We start from the raw sequence: 21,434 nt of genomic DNA on the forward strand, positions 1-21,434 counted from the left end.
CTAAAAGTACCCTGCAGTTTGGGTGCTTTTTGCTGAGCTGCCTATGGCAGCTCAGCAATTTTAATTTATTTTAACTTTATTTTTTATTTGTACATTTTGTTAATTAGGCTGCCTACCCGCACTGCAGCAACAAATGTGTCTGTGTCTCTTTAACAAGTCTGCACTGTAGTGACAGAGGAAGCTTTTCCAGACCTCAGTCTCCACTCCGCTGTGTAGATGAAAGCTCCGGAGTGGTCCCCAGTTCACTACAGCACCAGCGGGTACCTGGGAGTTTGATCACAGTCTGCAGGGGCCACACTCTGGTGCTTAGTGGCTCCTCCACAGAGTTTGGGAGAAGCCCCTTTCCTTCTCTGGTAAGCTCTTTCATCTTCTGCGGGAGGAGTTCATCAAGGGGTCGAGTACATTTGACTGCCTTTGTGGGCTACTGCCTCTAGTATTTGCTTGTGTGGCTCTTAGGAGGCAATCTATTGACATGGGAGGTGATTGTCGCATTTCCAGAAACACAGAATAAAAAGCGATTTTTACTGAAGTCCATAAACACCAAGAGTACAGGTGGAGTCCCTCAGGTCAGTGAACAATGCAATGGAGCATTCCTTGCTTCATTAGACATAAAGGACACTTACGTTCACTTTCCAGTCTGAGAAGAACATCAGTGTATTCTCAAAGGACCGCCTACTACAGTTCAGAGACCTTCCTTTAAGATTGGTTTTGGCTCCCGGATTATTTACTATGGTCATAGCTGCTCTTTTCAGATCAAAGGGAGTCATGGTGATTCCTTATTTACACTATTTACGAATAAAGGCCAAATCATCTTTGCTTCTTCTCAACCACCTTCATATAACAGCTGATCTTTTAGAATCTCCTAGGTGAATTCAAGAAGCCCTGCATTGATGGAGTCAACAAAGATCTTGGCATTTTGTATTACCTATACAGTGAAAGCACACAAAATGAATAGTTTATACCTGAAAGAATATCTTTTATACAAAGCATCAGAAACGTTTTATAGTATTAACCAACGGAGATTGCCGCTATCTGATATTAACGAGATCTGGATATATGCATAATTATTTGAACTTTTTTTGTATCCAATAAATTGTTTTTTCTTTCATGGAGATGAAGAAACAATTGTGAGCCCACATTATATCAATTTAAACAAACTAGGATATTAGCTAGTTTTATAGCGGATTATTAATTTAGCCAAAGCGTTTATGTGGTATTAAATATTATCTATCAGGGTATATATGTATTCATTATACTTATTCATTACTTTTTTTTATTTGCTTAGGATTATTAATAAACAGTGTATTTTATCTATTGGTGACTGAGAGACCAATTCTTGGACAAAATTTCTGGGACAGCGATAAGTTCCCATAGTCCTGCAGTTTTAGTTTATTTCAGTGTTTTCTTATTAGAGCAGGGTTGCTACCTTCTCGTGGCAGCAGCTTAACCGAAGTCTAAATTTGACTACAGTACTCCAAATATTAAAGGTTGACTAATTGTGCACCAGGAAAGTATACGTTTTTCTTTTTTGTAAGATCTTGGCATGAGCTGAATGTCATTTGGCCCATTTTCTCGATACTTGACAGTACATTGCCATTCATTATGTATTCTGCATCTGTGTTTTTGTTTTGTAGAGGATCAAAATGAAAATTAATAGATCTGTTTCCTCTACATCACTGTCACAAGTCTCCTTTCCTGATTTTTCATAATGATAGGGCAGTGCTATGCACTAATCCATCATTCCATCAAATGGTGGTTTCAGGATTACACCTTAACCAGGAGATGGTCATACCTTCTTTATTACTGACAGGAATTTCGGATGCCCAGGATCTGCTTTTTTTTTTTTGCTTCTTCTGATTACATCACCAAGGATCTACTTGGACTGGACTTCTATGGAAGATAGATTTCTTATAGTCCTTTTATGGCGCAAAGAAAAGGGCTTAATCAACGTAAACTATTGCATGGTGAATAAATGATCATGCTTGCATCAGGTCAGGTAAACTGGTGCCAGAAAATCTCTGCTTACTCTAACAGAACCGGAAGTGCTTCTTGGGCAGTGTGGCATGTAGACTTGCCAAGCAGCTGTATTGGGCAGCCACCTGGTCCTCCATTCACACCTACCGGTTTAATGTTTTTGCATTCAAAGATGCTAGCTTTGGGTGGAAAATTTTGCACACAGCTTTGTCTGTGTACCCACCCATAGCGCCAACTTTGAATGTCCCCATGGTTGCAGTGTCCCCCAAAATGGATGAGTGTTTTTGTACTTGCATTTAAACCAGTTTCTAATTTCATCTGGTAGGCACTACACATCTTCCATTTACTCATTTGTTCAATTATATTGTTTACAATGTTAAGTTTCTAGTGTTTCTCTTGTTTCCTCTTTGCCCTATTCTTTTGGGGGATTTTTAGTTATAAACTGCAATATCCTTCGGTGGTGGATATAGGTAGTTAACTAATTTAAGGTAAAGCTCTACCCCTCTAATTGCCTATCTCCAGCATAGCTTAATCCCCATGGTTGCAATGTTCCCCCAGAGGTAATCAGAGAAATCCTCTTATTTCATATATCCATTGGGGGACACTAGAACAATGGTTTACGATACCTATAATAACTTTGTTTTCACTGTCACATAATTGCCTTATTTGATTACTTGACGTGACAAGGATTGGTCTAGTATCATTTGTAACATGGTATTCTGTCCATGGGAATTGGTCAGGTACAGATAAATAAACTGGCTTAACAGACTATACATTTTTGCTTTTGTCAAAGGTATCGTTACACACTTGATGATTTGTATCCCATGATGAATGCTGTTAAGTTGCGTGCAGAATCTTATGACACTTGGGCTTTCGAGGTTATTGATGCGCTCAAAACGACAAACAATAAAAGAAGTAAGTTGCTGTCTATTTAGTCAGCCCATTTCATTGTATTTTTTTAATGTGGTAAGGAGAGGTAGTTTGTAGTAAAATCTCACAATAGCATTATTTAACTGTATGACTCCCTCATACACCTGTTCTGTAAAGAATTGCTTTCTTATGATACCTTTTTCAGTCTCGCTCAATTTTCAGACTATGGCCTCTTAGTTGAGAAATATCCTTGTGTTTAAATTTGCTAAGTTCTTGTACTCTGTTAATACACGTATATCAATATTTCTGTCATATACCCTCTGTTATTCTAAGGTGTAAGATGTTGTTCTCTTAAATTGTTTCTTGGAAATTTATCTTTTGTTGCCATGCAGAATAGTACACAATACTCGGTGACGTTTCACCAGTTTCCAATGAAGTGGCAATATAATTTTCCACGTTCTGCTATGCATACCTATTAAATATTTCACTTTCTTTTCTTACTGCATTTACTACAGTGTTTGCTTAGCTTCATGTACCGGTAATTTGAAATTAAAACCTCTAGGAACATTTTCTCTGTTTGACAGTTAATTATGTATTCTGCATCTGTGTTTTTGTTTTTTGGATGTATTTGTTTTTAATTTTGGTTCTCAACTCGCTTATGTCACTAATGAATATTTCTCTTGCACATACAGTTGGGGGACTCTGCTCACCATGGAGTATAGAGGGCGCTGTGTGGACTTAGGCACTAAAAAGGCCTGCTCCCATCCCCTCTATGCCCCCTCTCACCGGAGATATCGGTTTTATTTTCGTGCCACTGGAGTAGGCACATATTTCTTTCACTTAGATTTTATTTTCTTATTATTTTTTTTCTGACTGCAGTGTTCAGCGGTGTTCAGAGCGTGAACTTTCCCTTCCAACATAGCCTGAACACTGAAATAGGCTCCCGGGCAGAAGTGATCACTCGGTCACTCAGAAAGTGACCAGGGACACAGTGCTGTATCAGGACAGTTGCTCCAGTCTCCCATTTCCAGCTGGGGTAAGACGGAGCTGCCGGTGGTCTCTGGCCACACCTGCGCACCACAGCACTGTTAAGGACAGAAAATGAGGGATGCCAGGTACTAAGTCGTGGGGCAGTTCACTGGCACACAGCTCCTACCAGTTTTTCTGTGACTGATACAGGCACCATTTTGGGGGGAGGTGCTTCTAGTGGGAGTAGACACTCCTTCCCGGGCTTTCCTCACAGCAGCAGCCATTTCACACTGCTCACAGCTTCTGCGGTGTCTGTCAGTCGTTCTGAGGAAAAACTTTTCAATTATCAGGCTGAGTGAATTTCTAGCTCATACCTTTTGCTTGTAATTGATTGTTATATTTTCCTATTTAGGTATAGTTCCCCCTTTCTTATAAAGCGGGCACTACCTCAAACACACACAATCGCATATAGTACTTCCATAGATAGATAGATATGTATGAATATACAATAATCTGTTACTGATTTTTCTGACACAAAAGTGTGCGTGTGTGAAATGTCAGATTCTATTATACAAAGTGTGTCTTGTACTTCTGTCTCCCTTCTGCGGTGTCGTCATGTCAGAAAGAGGGACTAGTTCAAGGTTGACTGTACCACTTTGGCACTTTGAACAAGAAAAATATGATGCCAAACAAAATTGCCTTGTGGACGGTCAGACCGGGATGCTCTATGCGCGAGTTGTGAGGCTGAGGATCTGGGCCAATGCTTATCTGGGGAGGCTTCCGGCGTACTGGAGCCAGCCTGGGCCAGGGAACTGCCAATCTATTATGGAGCTGAAGCGTGTCACCACACAGTATGAGATGGCAGTTGTTAACAATCCTAAATCTCTTGTCCTAGGGACTCAGTCTGTGGACGCACTTCCCTCGGGACAAGCGTCGCAGCAACTCCAACAGATGTCGGCGATGGCCGTTGCACCTACCTGGATACAAAACCTGGAAAGATCTGTTTAAAGGTTCTGCATCCTTGGAAAGAATATTAGTCGTCTTCCTCAGATAGGCAGCACAAACGCCAAGTTCAGACCCAAGACCCCTCTCTTATGGAGGATGATGAACTTGTTGAATACTCGCACTGAGGAGTTATCTGCCGGGGAGGATCTCATTCTAGCGGTAAAACGAGTGCTAGACATTTCTGAGGAAGAACAGGTGACCTCTCAGGTAGACATGATTAAATGGAAAAAGAAACAAACAATTTATTTTCCATCCTCCCCACAATTGTCAGAGATTTGACAAGAGGCCAATTTCCTTTTTAATTCAGGCTCTGCCCTTTGGTCTGGCAATGGCACCAAATTATTAAAGTAATTCTATTGTTTTCAAATAAGCACAAAGTGATTTATTTTAGCAGATGTAAATAGTCAACAATTCAATACATTATTAGATTATGGTACAGTACAGCCAATACCAAAAGATACATACATGCCGTGCGCTTATCGCATGCGCTCGCTGCGCTAACCACGGGACCCAGTGGACAGTAAATCTGTTAGAATACTGTGATCAGTGAAGACTGAGGGCCGTGGGGGTGCAGCTATGATTATATACAGTACAGTGTTACACAGTGAACAATAGAGATGACGTAGCTTGCTTCTATAGGTCCAGATAAGGGTGGTTCCAGGGTAAACAGGTCATTGGCTGATTCACTCTAAGGAATCCAAAGGTGGGGGTCGTCTCTCCAGGGTATGAGCTCCTTTCTTCCCACCAATTCTCCAGTTACAATTAGCATTTCATAGCCAGCATCATGATACTAGGCATGATACCTTTCCTATAACCTGAACCTTGAATATCACTGAAGTGTACATAATATATATATATATATATATATATATATATATATATATATATATATACATACACTAATAATAAACCAAATACTATCTGCTCATAAATTATAGTGTAACGGAACCGATATGAATATTAGTTATATAAATAACTAAATGTTGTAATGCGAGTGTGTGCGTGCGTATTTTACCATGCGATCGCACCATGTTGCGTGGCGTACGGATCGCAATCGTACGGCAAAACAATATTAACCAATATACTTTTGTTCATTCAATTATACGACTTTGACAAAGGGTATTTTACGAAAGTCATGACAGTGATGGCTGCAATATTACATCAGCAAGGAGCAACAGTCATTCTGTACTTGGATCTCCTTATCAAGGCAGATTCGGCATCTCTGCTGAGGTCCCATCTGAATCTGACTACAAATCCAGCCACCAGCTGTAAGGTCTGTGCAAACCTAAAAAAATTCAAGTCTAGTGCCCACTCAATGCATGGTTTTCCTGGGCCTTTTGTTTGACACCATTTGCCAAAGAGTCTTTTTGCCCCCAGAAGAAATCTGGATCATGCAGCAGGTAAAAGCTCTGTTGTCCCGAAGCGTGTATCAATCCTTCAGTGCATGAAGATGATGGGACGCATGGTGTCGTGCATCGAGGCGGTTCAATTTGAAAGGAACTCTAGCTGGAAGAGGAGGGAATGGAATCTCACATAGTGAAACAGGTCGCATCCCCATTTAGAAGCCCAGTTCCTTCACCTGTCACCGAGAACCCGCCTGTCCTTGTGGTGTACCCGAGCAGGGAATCTCAATTGGGGAAAACCATTTTCAGTATGGGATTGGACCATTGTGATAACGGATGCCAGCCTGTCACGCTAGGGGGCGGTGACATTGAATCTCCGATTCTAGAAGTTGATGGGTAACTTTTAAAGGCATTGGTCCAAGCATAGTCCCGATTTGAAAAGCAGATCCATTCGGATTCAATCCGACAATGCCACGGCGGTGGCGTATATCAACCACCAAGAGGGAACCAGAAGTCCTCTGGCCATAAGAGGTGGCAAAGATCATGGTATAAGCGAAATAGTGGATTCCTGCCACCTCAGCAGTGTTAATACCAGGAGTGGACAACTGGGAAGCAGATTACCTGAGTCGCCATGTCATTCACTCCACCCAGAGGTTTTCTCACTGATTGTGCAAAGGTGGGGTCAGCCGAAGGTGGACATGATGGCCTCTGTTGTATTACAAGGTCACCAAGTATTGTGCCAGGTCACGGGATCCCCAAGTGTACCAAGTGGATGCCATGACTTCCTTGGAGGTTACAGTTTCCCTCCAATACTGATGTGGGCTGTGAGGCGGGGTCACAGGCCGCGCAGTCTTAGGTTTCGGCTCCTATAGTCATGGAGGTACCAAAGTTGGCAATGTCTTTACAACAGTCTGTAGACTCTCTGGTGCAGCTTTTAAACTATCCAAAAGGGACTTTAGTAGAGGAGCACCCCTCTACTTTGTTAGTTGGTGTAGCCCAAACGGCAGTATTGTCTCAACAAGAGGAGAATGCAGGTGTAGGTCCAAGTGGCCTTCCATCCTCATTGGCTCCTTCAGGCCTTTCCCATGGGGAACTGGCCTGCTCCAGTGCTTTGGTTAGCAGTATAGATAATTTAAACAGTTTTTTAGACTACCCAGGACCATCAGGGTCTCCGACTCTGAGGCGTCATCAGAGGAGGACGGGGAACTTCTGCATGAGTCAGATTTCCAGACACAGGTCTTAGACCTGGATGACAGAAAGCAAGGTGTTAAGGGAGATTGCTGAATCGGCCTGGTCTTAGCCGGATCGCAAAATGGTGGTAGTAATCTGCCCGGTCCCAGGGAATCAGACGCCAGGGATTCTATTAAAATCTTTTTATGGTCTCAAAACCGGACGGTTCCTTCCATCCCATTTTGAACTTAGTCTCTAAATCTACACCTGAGAATAGACCGGTTTCGAATGGAGTCTCTTCGTTCAGTGATAAATGGATTGGAGGTGAATACCCTGTTACGGGCTAGGAAACCAGTGTCAGCCAGCATTTATCATAGAATCTGGCGCATCTACATTAAATGGTGTTACGACCGGGCAAGTAAATTTAATTTGCCCTGGCTGGGATACTTAAAGGTCCAGGTCTCTGCTCTTACCATCTTCTTCCAGAAGCGTCTGTCGGACCTTCCGGAAGTCCTTACTTTTTTACAGGGGTCCTGCACATTCAACCTCCCTTTGTTCCTCCCACGGCACCCTGGGATTTGAATTTGGTACTATCAATGCTACAGGAACCTCCTTTTTTGAACCCTTACAGTCAGCGGACCATAGGTTTCTGACATGGAAGGTGGTGTTCCCGCTGGCCATGTCTTCGGCTAGCCGACTCTCATAAATATTGGGACATAGTTTGGGCTCTATACACCACCACAATGGATTTGAAATTAAACTAACAAGATGTGCTTTAACTGCAGACTTTCAGCTTTAATTTGAGGGAATTTACATCCAAATCAGGTGAACAGTGTAGGAATTACAACGGTGTATAGAGCCCAAAATATGAGAATTGTGTCGGTGCCAATATTTATGGACTTGACTGTATAATCCTTTCTAAAATACATTGTTAAGGGGTGAGGTAAGTATGCACCCATGTACAACAGCGATAATCCTGTCGGCATGCTCAATGACATCATCATCAGCTGCAGTCGCCTTCTTGCTTCATCGTCATTGGCTGCTGTCTGAGTGAAGAGGAGTCGTCATCGCTCAGGGTCGGGAACCAGCTCCTTCGGGATAGTCACGTCGGGGTGAGTCTTGTCGCTCTTCTCGGCATCGATATGCCGTACCACACCCAATCAAATCTCTACCCTGCTGTAGCAGCTCTGGGTTATCTGTATGTGCTGTTATTATGAAGTTGTAACTTCTAAGACAAACCGCTCAAAAGATGACGGAACTAGACCTCCGAGTGGTGACACGCGTAGCATGTAAAAATGCTTGGTTGTATTATTCACTACCTGGTTCCAAATTGCTTCTGGATACAACGTCTGCAGAAGAACTGTTAATCAGGCGATTCAAGGATTGGGTTTCCAAGATCGAGCAACTGCACGCAATCTTCAGATCACCATATTCAGTGTCATGTCAACTGGAATGATGTAAAGTACACTGCCATTGTAAACCCATCTCTGGATTGACAAATCACGCTTCACAGTCTAGTAGTCTGACGGAGAAATCTAGGTTTTGTCTGATGCCAGGAGAAGGCTTTCTACCTGAATACGTACTGCCAACTGCAGTTTGGTGAAGCTGTTTTTCATGATTTGGCCTGCGCCTTTTCTCTCCAATGAAGTGGAATTTTAATACTGCAACATTCAATGACGTTCTAGAGAATTATGTACTTACATCTTTGTGCATGGGGCATTATCCTGCTGAAACAAGAAACTGTTGCCACAAAGCAAGGTCTGTTAAGAATGGTTTTCTAAGTTTAATGTGGAAGAACTTGACTGGCCTGTAGAGATCCCTGACCTCAATTCCATCAAACACCTTTTTGATGAATTGTATCACTGACTGCGAGCCAGGCTTTATCACCCAAAATCAGTGTCCAACCTCACTAATGCTTCTGTGGCTAAATGGGTGTGAATCCCTGCAGGCATGTTCCAAAATCTGGTAGAAAGTCTTCCTAGGATAGTGGAGAACATTTATAGCAGCAAAGGGGTTTGGCATGAGATGTTCAGTAAGCACACATGGATGTGATTGGGTGTTCACATACTTTGGGCCATGTTGCCTATATCTTGTGATATATCAGCTCATATGAAAAGGAGGATTGTTGGGTTGTAAAATAAAGTGAAAGAACAGGCTGAGTAGTTTTGGTGCTATGAAGAAACTGGTGTTTGTTCTGTAGTGAAGACAGAGGTGGTATGGCCTGTATTATTTATGTTCTGTTTCTATTTCTTAGTGGCCGGAGAGTGCTATGGGCATTCATATATATGTAGTCGAGCTGTCTGTTACTTTTAGTTTGTATCTTTACAAAAATGAGATTTTTATACTTACTTAAAATCCGTTTCTCTTAATCCATTGGGGGACACCGGGACCTTGGGGTATAGAGTAGGGACATGCGAACACTGGCACTTTAACTTTAGTTAAAACAAAGCTCCAGCTCCTCCCCCTCTATACCCCACCTACTGCTAGAGCCCAGTCTATGTTTAACCAAGCCCACAGAAAGGGAGATAGAGAGAAACCAAAGAAAAGAGAATAAACTTAACACATCATTCTCATAACAACCAGACAACATGTCAACAGAAGGAGAAACCAGAGCGTTAAGGGTGGATGCCCGGTGACCCCCAATGGATTAAGAGAAACGGATTTTACGTAAGTATAAAAATCCCATTTTTTCTGACATCCTTGAGGGATACTGGGACCTTGGGGACATCCCAAAGCTGTCTCACGGGAGGGAACGCTCAGAAGAAACGGCCCAAAGCACCTTTCTCCCAAAACTTGCATCCCTAGATGCAAACACATTAAATCTGTAAAACTTTGTGAAAGTGTGTACAGAAGACCACGTAGCCGCTTTACACAATTGTTCACTGGAGGCACCATGGCGGGCCGCCCAGGAAGCACTTACAGACCTTGTAGAATGCGCCCGTAGATTATCTGGGACAGGCTCCCCAGCCCCACTGTAAGCCTGACGGATAACAGTAGTAATCCACCTAGCAATGATCACTTTAGAAGCTGGCCAGCCTCTTTTGTGAGCATCATAAAGAATCAAAAGATCCTCAGTTTTGCGTAATTTTGGTGATCTTTTAACATAAATATGCAAGGCACGAACAACATCAAGATAACTAATAGACTCATCATTATCGTAAGATGAGGAATCAGGTAAAGCCGGAATTGGCAGAGGAGGCTTGCAAGACAAAGCAGCAAGCTCTGAAACTCTGCGTGCCGTAGAAATGGGCAAAAGAAAAAAACGTTTTCAAAGTTAGAAATTTGAAATCCAGCGTATTCAAAGGTTCAAATGGTGGATGCTGTAAAGCCATCAACACCAAATTCAAATCCCATGGCGGAACCGGAGGAATAGAAGGAGGTTGAACATGGAGAACACCCTGAATGAAAGTTTGCACATCAGGTATGACAGCAAGTTTTCGTTGAAAGAAGATCGAAAAAGCTGACACCTGACCCTTAAGAGAACTGACGCAAACCTGCATCCAAGCCATCCTGCAAGAACCTCAGTAACCTGGCCAGACAGAAAGAAGACGTAGGATATCCCTTCTTTTCGCACCAACCAATATATGTCCTCCAGACTCGATTATATATTTTGTCCGAAGCTGGTTTTCAAGCACGGAGCATGGTCTGAACCACCTGATTCGAAAAACCCTTGGCTCTTAGGATCCTGGCCTCAACAGCCATGCCGTTAAAGCCAGGCATTGCAAACCTAGATGACGAAAGGGACCTTGGGTTAGCAGGTCTGGGCGTATTTGCTACCGCCACGACCAATGACCTGCCATGAAGAGTAGAGTTGGTGTACCAAGCCCTGGTGTACCAGGCCCTGCGCGGCCAATCCGGCGCCACTAGAAGCATTGGAACACCCTCTCCACCTTTTTCAGTACTCGTGGAAGCATGGCTATCGGAGAAAAAAGGTACACTAAGCAGTACTTCCAAGAGACGGACATAGAGTCTACCGCGACTGCCCCGGGATCTCTTGCACGGGAACAGTAGCGGAGAACCTTGTGATTCAACCGAGATGCCATCATGTCGACATCCGGTTGACCCCATTTCACCACCAACTGTTGAAACACCTCCGGATGGAGAGACCATTCTCCCGGATGCAGAGTCTGCCTGCTTAGGAAGTCTGCTTCCCAATTTTCTATTCCGGGAATGAAGATGGCCACGAGTGCCGAAACGTGCGCTTCGGCCCACAGAAATTTCCTGTGAGTCTCCCTCATGGCCAAGGGACTCCTAGTGCCGCCCTGATGGTTGAGATATGCCACTGCTGTGACATTGTCCGATTGAATCTTCACTGGCTTTCCCTGCAGCAAGTGTTGCGCACTCCTTAGAGCATGAAACACTGCGCGCAGTTCTCAGACATTTATTGGAAGTTTGGATTCCTTCTGTGTCCAAAGCCCCTGAAACGAGCATGAAGACAGCCCCCCAACCTCGAAGGCTGGCATCTGTTATCAGAATCCAATTCCAAATTGAGAACAAGCATCCCATGGTGAGATTCTGCCTGTGTAACCACCAGATCAGCGACTGACGTGTCTGCGGAGACGGGTGAAAAACCTGACTCTCCAGATTCCGATGGGATTTGTTCCTTTGTGACAGAAGTTCCAATTGAAACTGTCGCGCATGGAACTGAACAAACTGGATCGCTTAGAAAGACGAAACCATCTTGCCTAGGAGTCTCACTGCAAAATAAATGGCCTAGCCTCTGCTAGGATCTTGTACTGAGGAAAGAACACCCATCTCAGAGGGGTATCGAATAAGAGACCCAGAAACACAATCCGCTGGGATGGGATCAACTTGGATTTTTTTTAAGTTGATCCAACCGTGCGACTCCAGGGTCTGGATAACTACCTGAATATGCAATAGAAGCTTCTCTGAAGAATCTGCCTTTAAAAGTAGATTGTCCAGGTAAAGGATGATTGGAATTCCCTTGGCCCTTAGCAGAGCAGCCATAACCGCGATCTTGGTGAAGATACGTGGAGCTGTTGCGAGACTGAGCGGAAGAGCCTGAAATCGGAAGTGCTCTGACCGGACTGTACACCTCAACAGGGACTGATGACCCTTCCAAATAGGCACATGGAGATATGCATCCTTGATGTCTAGAGCCACCATAAATTCTCCCTGTTCCATGCCGAGAATGACCGAGCGTAAAGACTTCATCTTGAAGCTGTGCACTCTGACCTGTGTGTTCAAATCCTTGAGATTGAGAATCGGTCTGAAGGAGCCGTCTGGTTTTGTCACAAGAAAAAGATTGGAATAAAACCCCAAACCTCTTTGAGAATGAGGAACTGGAATAATTACTCCGGATGAAAGAAGGGAATGAATCGCTTCTGTTTTAAAGCCAATTGTTTTCTCGGACAAGACGGAAGCCCTGTGGAAAAGAACCGTCTGGGAGGAAGACCAAGCAGATCGATCTTGTAACCCTGGTTCACCACTCCCCAAATCCAGATATCTGTAGTGGACTGACACCACCGATCCCTGAACCGCAGAAGATGGGCTCCTACCACTGACGACAGCGGAGGAGAAAAAAGCCAGTCATGCAGACTGTTTGTCTGCAGGCTTCGCAGCTGGACGTCGAGCAGACCAAGCCTGACGTCCATGCTGCAAACCACCTTTAGAGGCAGATGACTGACCTCTAGAAGATTGGCCTGAGGAATATTGTCCCCAAAATCTTCCTGCGGAATGAAAGGCCCAAAATCTGGACATCCACATCAACTTGGGACAACTTGGGAGCACTGAACAGGGAGGAAAGAACTCTTACCTCCTGTTGCCTGACTAATAATGGAGTCAAGCTGCGTTAAAAAGAAAACACCTCCAGAAAAAGGAATGGACTCCAGAGCCTTTTTAGACTCTACTTAAGCCAGAGAGTCCGACCCGCTGAATCTGCTGAGGCAGAAATGCGCGCTCCAATCAGTCCCGCTTCTATAGCAGCCTCTCCTAAATAATCTGTCGCTCTCTGAATCTGCTCTACTAAAGGAAGCAGTTCAGAGGATGGCCTGCCTGCCAACAAACCTTCAGACAGTTGTTCTGACCAGCGTTCAACAGCTTTGTTAACCTACGCTGATGCCAACACAGGCCTCAAAGAAGCACCCGATGCCACAAAAAATGGACTTAAGAATGGTCTCCACCTTCCGGTCTGTACCATCCTGAAAAGTGGCCTGGTTAGGAAGAGGAATAGTCGTAACTTTTGCTAACCTTGCCACGGCTGCATCCACCCGAGGAAGCGTCCCCCATTTAGTGAGAACTTCAGGGGGAAAGGGATAACACGACTGCAGTCGCTTAGACACCTGAAACTTCCTGTCTGGGTAAGTCCAAGGTTCTGACAGCACATTTTCCAATTGGGAAGAGGCTGGGAAAGAAAACACCTTTTTCTTGCGCTTTACAAAAAGAGAGGATTCGGAAGCCTCACAAACTTGTTCCTCAGGAATATCAAGTACCTGATGCACAGCCTGAATTAACTCCTCCACACTCTGGCGATCAGTATGCACCTCCTCCACCAGAAAAGTAGCATATATGTCAGAACCCAGTGGTAACTCACCCTCTTCCTGGGAACCAGAATCAGACTCATGTCCCAGAAGAGGTGCCGCCACCCTTTCCGCTTACCTGAGGAAGACGGTGCGGCCGATTGCATCATCCTCTCTAAGGAGGAAGAAACTGCCACCAAAACCTGTACCGAGGATGCAAGACCCCGTACCCAGGCTGGTTTTACAGACTCCACTGGAGCAGAAACAGGCAAAACCTGAGCTGAGGAAGCTGAATCAGAGGATTGAGCAACTTGAGACTGTACCCTCTGAGCAAGTAGTTCCACCGTATTAAAGAGAGACCGAGCCCAGGCAGGCTCCTCCATGTTTGAACAGACAGCAGCTGTTTCAACAGGAGTAGTCTCCGCGGGCTGACAGGTTATGCACAGAGCCTGCGCGCCTGACTGCCCAGACGGTAACTTAAGGTGACATACAGCACAGGTGAAACTTAGCATAGTAACACCAGCTCTACCACGCACAGATTTTCCCCTCTCTGACATGGTGACAGATGGGACAAAAACAGTACAGTGAAATACACGCAATACAGATAACAAGCAGCACACAAACTATAAAATAAAGTGAGCCTGAGATACAGCCAAAAGCTCCCCAATTTATAAAAATACAAACGTTTTACAAACCACCCCCAACCCTTTACCTTACAGTATACAGGATAGAAAAGGAGAGAAGCTGGAGCTTTTAAAATGGCTGTCTATTCTGGTGTCTGCACACGAGGAGTAAGAGACCACCACGGGGGAAGTGCACAAGAGGAAACCACTCCCCCTAGGGCCCAGCTCTGGACTGGCTATCGTCCAAGTCTGACAATCACCTTAACCAATCCAGAGCCTAGCAGGGCTCACTGAGATAGTGACCCTTGCCTGACCCTGTTCCCTGAGCTAAAAATAGAAACCTTATCTTAAAACCAACAAAAAGACTGCTTTTAGTAAAAAGCAGCCAGCTCAGGGAACCACTGCGATTTCTACCCCCCCCTCTCTCAGCGAAAGAGGGTTTCACTTACCTGCTGCCAACCCTACAGACGCAGTGTGTGCAGGAAGCCTTGCTATATCTGCACAGGAGGACGGACACAGCCTGCGGCGACTGTGCCCGGCTCCTTGGGAGGGCTAAAAACATGAGAAGAGGGAGCTGGCAGAAAGAGGCACCTCCCGAAGAGAGGTAGTGGAGGCAAGCTTACCCCGACTCCTCTCATAACAGCGGGCAGCGGGACCTCTGACTGACAGCCGGCTACGCGGCTCAGAGAGCTGCCAGCTGTCAGATCCACGGAGACAAAGTCTTCGCTAACATAAAGTTAAAATAAATCAAAAGCCCGCCGGGCACTTAAACTAGACTGGTCTCTAGCAGGAGGCGGGGTATAGAGGGGGAGGAGTCGGAGCTTTGTTTTAACTAAAGTTAAAGTGCCAGTGTTTGTCTGTCCCTACTCTATACCCCAAGGTCCTGGTGTCCCCCAAGGATGTCGGAGAAAGACATTTTTGACATTTTGGTTTAATCTGTGTATTTTGTAGTACAAAAGTACTTTTTGTGTTTTTAATTCACTGATGTAACTTAGATTCTCATGGTGGATTGATGGTTTGGCTTTTTTTTGTTTATGTTTCTCCCCTTATGGATCACTGCTTTTGGACAAATGGAGTCAATTAGGATAACCAAAGGTATAACCATAGTTTTGTCTTAATAATAATTTTCACCACAAGCCATGAGGTGAATAATTTTCACAGTCCCTGTGCCACTCAAGTGGAAGGTTTTTGCAAAGTACAAAAATCAAATTAATTTAATTTGTGTCTCAAAGGCGGTCATTTGGCATTATCTGATTTATGGAAAATGCAAGAAAAACTGAGAATTAAACAATATAAGGTTGGCTATTCAAGAAAACTGAGATTGTCGTTTTAACTACATATATAGTTAGTGTTTATATGTGGTATTTAATTAACTACAATTTCAGTGAAAAAATAATAGTTTACGTAATGATTTAATTTAACTTGAGAGTCTGTGCCATTCTGCCCTTTCTGATCTGTTAACTGTATTTTTAGGGCTCTCCTGCCTCCAGCTGCTTTTAGAGGAATCTGAATCGAATACATTTCCAGATAATGACCTCCTCCGACATCTGCGAGCTGTCGTACAGGATGCCGAGAAGTGTGGAGTGCTGGCACAGCAGCTGTTAAATGGAAAGCGCCATACCAGGTAAAAAGAAAGAGGTTAGTGATAGATTGGAGTGTGGAAATTGTTTATAATAAAAATAACCTCTTTATAGAAACGCCACCACACAATTGTAGTACTGCAGAACATCTTTCTTCACTTTTATTTCTCTGCATTTAGACTATACTCTCTGTCATTGATTGATTGCACAACTTTTTCTCATTGTAGATTTCGGTCAGGTGGTGGAAAGACTCAGAACCAGCTAACTGTTTCAGAGTTAAGATCTTTTGTAAAGCAGCTTCATTCTCTGCCATGTAGCATCAGCCAGACCCCTCAGCTCAAGGTATAAATAAAATAGAACTTAGGTATATTCTTACAAGTAATGTAATTGTTCAGTTTTAATTAGAACATGTTGTCTCAATCTTTACGTAGTGTATAAAGTTTTAAAGAACATTTAGTATTATGTTTCAGTCACTGTAATGCTTTGCTATTTTAGTTTTATTTTTTTGTTTTTACTTCAATGACATCTCTTGTTCTGTTTTGTTACAAGGACCTTCTTAGTAGAGTGGAGGAATTTCAGACACGCAGCCAGAAGCTTTTAGCAGCAGAGATGCCTCAATCAAGTGACTTGCAGCAGCTTCTTGATTCCAGCTTTCAATTTGACTTGGAATTACCCTTAGGAAGTTTGCGGGACCGTCTGGAACAGGCACGCTGGTTAGAGGAGCAACAGCAAGCCTGCCAGGAGACTGGGACACTCACACTGGATGTGATGAGGAGACTTATAGACTTGGGTGTGGGTCTGATGCCCCATCCAACTGTCGAGAAAGCAATGGCTAAACTTCAGGAGCTGTTGACAATGTCAGAGCATTGGCATGACAAGTGCAAAAGTCTGCTCAGAGCACGGTTAGTTGGCAACCACCTTTTTGGCTTGTATGGTGTCTACACACTTACTAGCAGTGAGGGGGGGCTAGCAATATTTCTTTCATCCAGTCTGAGGGACACTGCTTACCATGGATTGTGGAGGGAGCTTGGGGAGTTGGCACCTAACTAGTTAACTTTTAGTACTGCCGACAGACCCCTCCCCTCTACAATCCCCCTGCCTCTTCCTCTTCCTGTCAGTTTTTTTTTTAGGTGCCCATGGAGTTGGGCAGTGTTTTAGTACTGTAGGTAATTTTTAACTTTTATTTTATTCTTAACTTTTTTTTTACAGGTGGCAGAGCTGGAGTGTGTTCAAATATAGAGAACACACTCACAGCAGGGCCGCGCAGGCACTACCCTGTCAGATGAGAGCCAGCGGCTCCCACTGACAGAGACAGGAGGAGATTGAAGAAATTGGTGCCTGAATAAGAGAGTGACAAGCGGTCTCACGGACCGCTGTCACTCCAGGAGTCTCCCCGATAACCGGCGCTGCCACTGCAGGCATAGAGCGCCGGTTATCAGATACTGCATTGATGGCGGCCATCTTGGATTCGGAGGAGAGGAGAAGGGGGCTATACCAGGATCCCCCTCATACATAGGAGGGGGCATCTGGTATTATCCCCTGGAGGTCTCCACTACTCTGCCACATAATACTTTAAATTTTTTACTCGGACACAGAATCGCTGCAGAGGCAGCATTACTGAAGGGGGGGAGCTAACACATAGAGCTCCCCCTCCTTCCAGAGAGAGAGATGGTTTATCCCAGTCTTCTGGCGCCAAGGAGAAGCCCGGGAAGAGAGAACAGATCTGAGGGAGCAGGCACCAGGATACTGCTGTTGGACTTCTCCCCTGTTTGGCCTATGGGCTAAGTATCTGATTTATTTAAACACATATTCTGTATTGCTGTGTACAAGTGGGCTAGTAGGAGTTATATTATAGTTCTCCTATTTGCTTAAGTATTATTTTGTGTTTAAAATGTTACAAGTACAACTTTTATATCTAGATTAGTTGATTACTTGTAGTTTTTAGATTTTTCTCTCCACACATTTATATCTCTCTCTCTACTCAGCTAAATTTACAATTTAAGTCTGTGTGTTTGGTGTACCTTCCTTTATTAAGAAATGTAAGATAAGGGATAGGGCCCTATTGCAAAATATTTTACATGTTCTAAATGTAATGTAGAAGGACCCGTTGGCGCTCTGCTCTGTCTGCGAAGCAGGGGTCCCCCCTGCGCAAGCCCAGCATATTTCAGCCCCACTGATGGAGGAACCGGCCTGGGTGACCTCCCTGACCCAGTCGGTTTCCTCTTTAGCACAGATGGTTTTTCAACCTAATCAATTGCTATCTACTGTGGCTAGGGCTATTCGGTGGCTAATAATACTAGTACTCAGTTGGGCCTCACTGTTACCACAGGTTCTATTGGAACGTCTATACCAGGACCTTCCTCTTCTCATACAGACCAAGCCCCTGTTCCCACAGAACCAGCATGGTCTGCAGCATTTATAAAGGGTTTGGATAAACTAAACCAGTTACTTGAATCCCCAAACATTCCGCCTGCTAAAAGAAGGAGGCCTAGATCTGATAATACCCTTATGGTCCTTTCAGACTCTGAGGAGTTTTCAGAGGAAGAGGGGGAAATGAATTCTGATCCTGACCAGGTTCAACCTTTGGGACAGGAAGAGGGCTCTAAAAGCCAATTTATTAATGATTTGGTTTTAGCAGTGAGACTGGAGGATACTACTCCTAGAGACAGAAGTCTATTTAAGAAGGCCAAAAGAAAGGCTATCCGTTTTCCCCCTTCCGTAGAGCTTAAGGATATTGCAGAAGGAGCCTGGAAACAGCCTGATAAGAGGTTCTCTGTTCCCAAAAGGTTCTCTTCCCTGTATCCATTGCAGGAGGAAGATGTGGTTCGCTGGGAGACTATCCCAAAAGTGGATATTCCAATAGCCCGATTGGCCAAGCACACTTTGACATCCTGCAGAGATGCAGAACCTGGAGCTGGAAGTAATTACCGCAGAGTGGAATCCCAGCTAAATTCTAAATTTGCGGCTGCGGGTTCTTCCTTTAGGCCCACATTTGCTTCAGCTTGGGTGGCTAGAGCCATGGAAGCATGACCAGACCAGCTGGCAGAGGGCTTGCAGGACTCTGATTTACTTCCCCTGGCTTTGCATTTGAAGGAGGCATCGGGGTACCTTTATGAGGCGGCCCAGAACTCAGCGGCTGTATCCTCTTCTACTCAGGCTGCATCTATTTCAGCAAGAAGAACGTTATGGCTGAAATCCTGGAAAGGAGATGCGGAATCAAAAAAGTCCGTGGAAACCATTCCTTTTTCAGCAGCAGGTTTGTTCGGCCCGGAATTGGATACCCTGATCTCACAGGCAACGGGGGGCAAAAGCACTTCCTTGCTGGTATTCCCTAGCAGGAGCCGAAACCCTCGGGTCAGCTCCTTTCGTCAGCCCTTTCGGGGGACCTCCTTACCTAGAGGACAGTCCTTTAGAGGCAGACAGCCCAATTCTCGAGTCTCCTCTGCCAGGGGGAGATCCTTGTTTGCAGCTAGGCGCCAGGCCTCCAAGACCCAGGAGAAGCCTGCGTCCTGACGACCACTGTTCTGGAGGGGGCATCAGTGGTGGGACGTCTGTCTTTGTTTCAGGAACAGTGGGCAGCGTCCTCCCAAGATCCTTGGATTCGGGGTATTATATCAGAGGGGTACAGGATAGACCTGCTGGCCCGATCCCACATTTTCTTCCTAACTCCGCTACCCCGAGATCCATCAAGAAAGCAGGCAATACAGGATTGTGTCGCCTCTCTTCTTTCTCAGAGTTATTTGCAGGGTTCCAGATTACCAGAAAGGACAGGGGTTTTATTCAACCCTGTTTCTGGTCAAGAAGCCGGACTGCTCCTTTCGTCCCATCCTAAACTTAAAGGGTCTCAATGTGCACTTAACGGTGGACGAATTTCGGATGGAATCCCTAAGGTCGGTGATAAACGGCTTAGAGAAGGATCAGTTTATGGCGTCCATAGACATAAAAGATGCATACCGCCACATTCCCATTTGGATCCACCATCAATCTCTCCTAAGATTCTCGGTGGGATCTTTCCACTATTAGTTTCCGGCCCTCCCTTTTAGCCTCTCAACAGCACCGAGGGTTTTCACGAAGATCATGTCAGTTATGGCAGCATGTCTTCACCTTCAGGGAGTTCAGGTCGTGCCTTATTTGGACGACCTGCTCATCAAATCCTCCACAGAAAATTGCTTACGTCATCACTTAACCCTCACCTTGACGGTTCTCGAGGGCCATGGATGGCTAATAAATTTAAAGAAATCCCTGATGGTTCCATGTCAGCGCATGGTTTTCCTAGGGCTCATTATGGACACCAGCCAGCAAAGGGTGTTCCTTCCTGTCGAGAAGATCAGTTCTATTCAGTGTATAACAACTCAGGTCTTGTCTTCTCCCCAGCCCCTCAATGCATTTGTGCATGCGGCTGCTGGGAAAGATGGTGGCCTCCTTCGAGACCATCCCCTTCGGTCGAGCCCATTCTCGTTGTTTTCAGTGGGATCTATTGACGAAAGGGTCAGGATCCCACCTACGCTTGGATCTTCAGAGGATCTCGCTATCTCCGAGGACGAGAGAATCGCTTCAGTGGTGGCTGATTCAGGGTCATCTGACAGTGGGCAGGTCCTTCGCCCCATGGTCATGGATCATAGCCACGACGGACGCCAGCCTGAAAGGTTGGGGGGGCGGTAATCCTGCACCTCAGGCTCCAGGGACTTTGGTCGGTTCAGGAATCGACCCTATCAATAAACGTGCGGGAGTTAAAGGCTATTCTTTTGGCCCTCCGGGGGGCCCAGTCCCTCCTTCAGGGCCACCCTGTCAGAGTTCAGTCAAACAATGCCACGGCCGTGACATATGTCAACAGGCAGGGAGGAATCAGGTGTGCAGCTGCAATGAATATTGCAGCTCAGATTTTGGTTTGGGCAGAACAATTTGTTCCAGCAATATCGGCAGTTTAAATTCCAGGAATAAAGAATTGGGAGGCCGACTACCTAAGTTGACACCAGATGATGCCGGGGGAGTGGTCACTCCATCCGGAAGTTTTCCAGTCTCTGTTTCAGAGGTGGGGGCTTCCGGACATAGATCTCATGGCCTCCAGACACAACAGAAAGGTTCACAGGTTCTGCGCAAGGGCAAGAGACCCCATAGCGGTGGCAGTGGACGTTCTGACGATGTCATGGGAGTTCAGGTTGGGATACCTGTTTCCTCCGATCCCCATGCTTCCTCGCGTACTCAGATGAGTACATAAAGGCTAACCGTCCTGTGCTGGAGAGACTTACGGCCCATTCCACCAGATCGGTAGGGCCGTCGTGGGCAGCGAGAAATGGGGCTGCTGCAGACCAGCTTTGCAGGGCAGCCACTTGGTCCTCTGTCCACACCTTTACAAAATTTTACCAGTTTAAAGTATTTGCATCTGCGGATGCAAATTTCGCTCGTAATGCTTTACGAGCG

At 45.1% G+C, this 21,434-nt stretch overlaps 1 protein-coding gene across 1 annotated transcript in view; it reads left to right on the plus strand.

Moving 5' to 3' along the window:
- Positions 1-276: 276 nt before the first annotated feature.
- The window catches only part of KDM5B (lysine demethylase 5B), a gene marked incomplete at its 5' end in the record, with an annotated part of 34,327 nt that continues 13,169 nt past the window's right edge, over positions 277-21,434 (plus strand). Inside the window, 5 exons of the mRNA XM_075195703.1 lie at positions 277-353; positions 2,768-2,889; positions 15,907-16,057; positions 16,241-16,355; positions 16,563-16,915. Coding sequence (XP_075051804.1) covers positions 277-353; positions 2,768-2,889; positions 15,907-16,057; positions 16,241-16,355; positions 16,563-16,915 — 818 coding nt within the window. The remainder of the gene's footprint in view (positions 354-2,767; positions 2,890-15,906; positions 16,058-16,240; positions 16,356-16,562; positions 16,916-21,434) is intronic.

This window comes from Mixophyes fleayi, chromosome 2 (assembly GCF_038048845.1).
Source record: "Mixophyes fleayi isolate aMixFle1 chromosome 2, aMixFle1.hap1, whole genome shotgun sequence".
NCBI classification, from domain to species: domain Eukaryota; kingdom Metazoa; phylum Chordata; class Amphibia; order Anura; family Limnodynastidae; genus Mixophyes; species Mixophyes fleayi.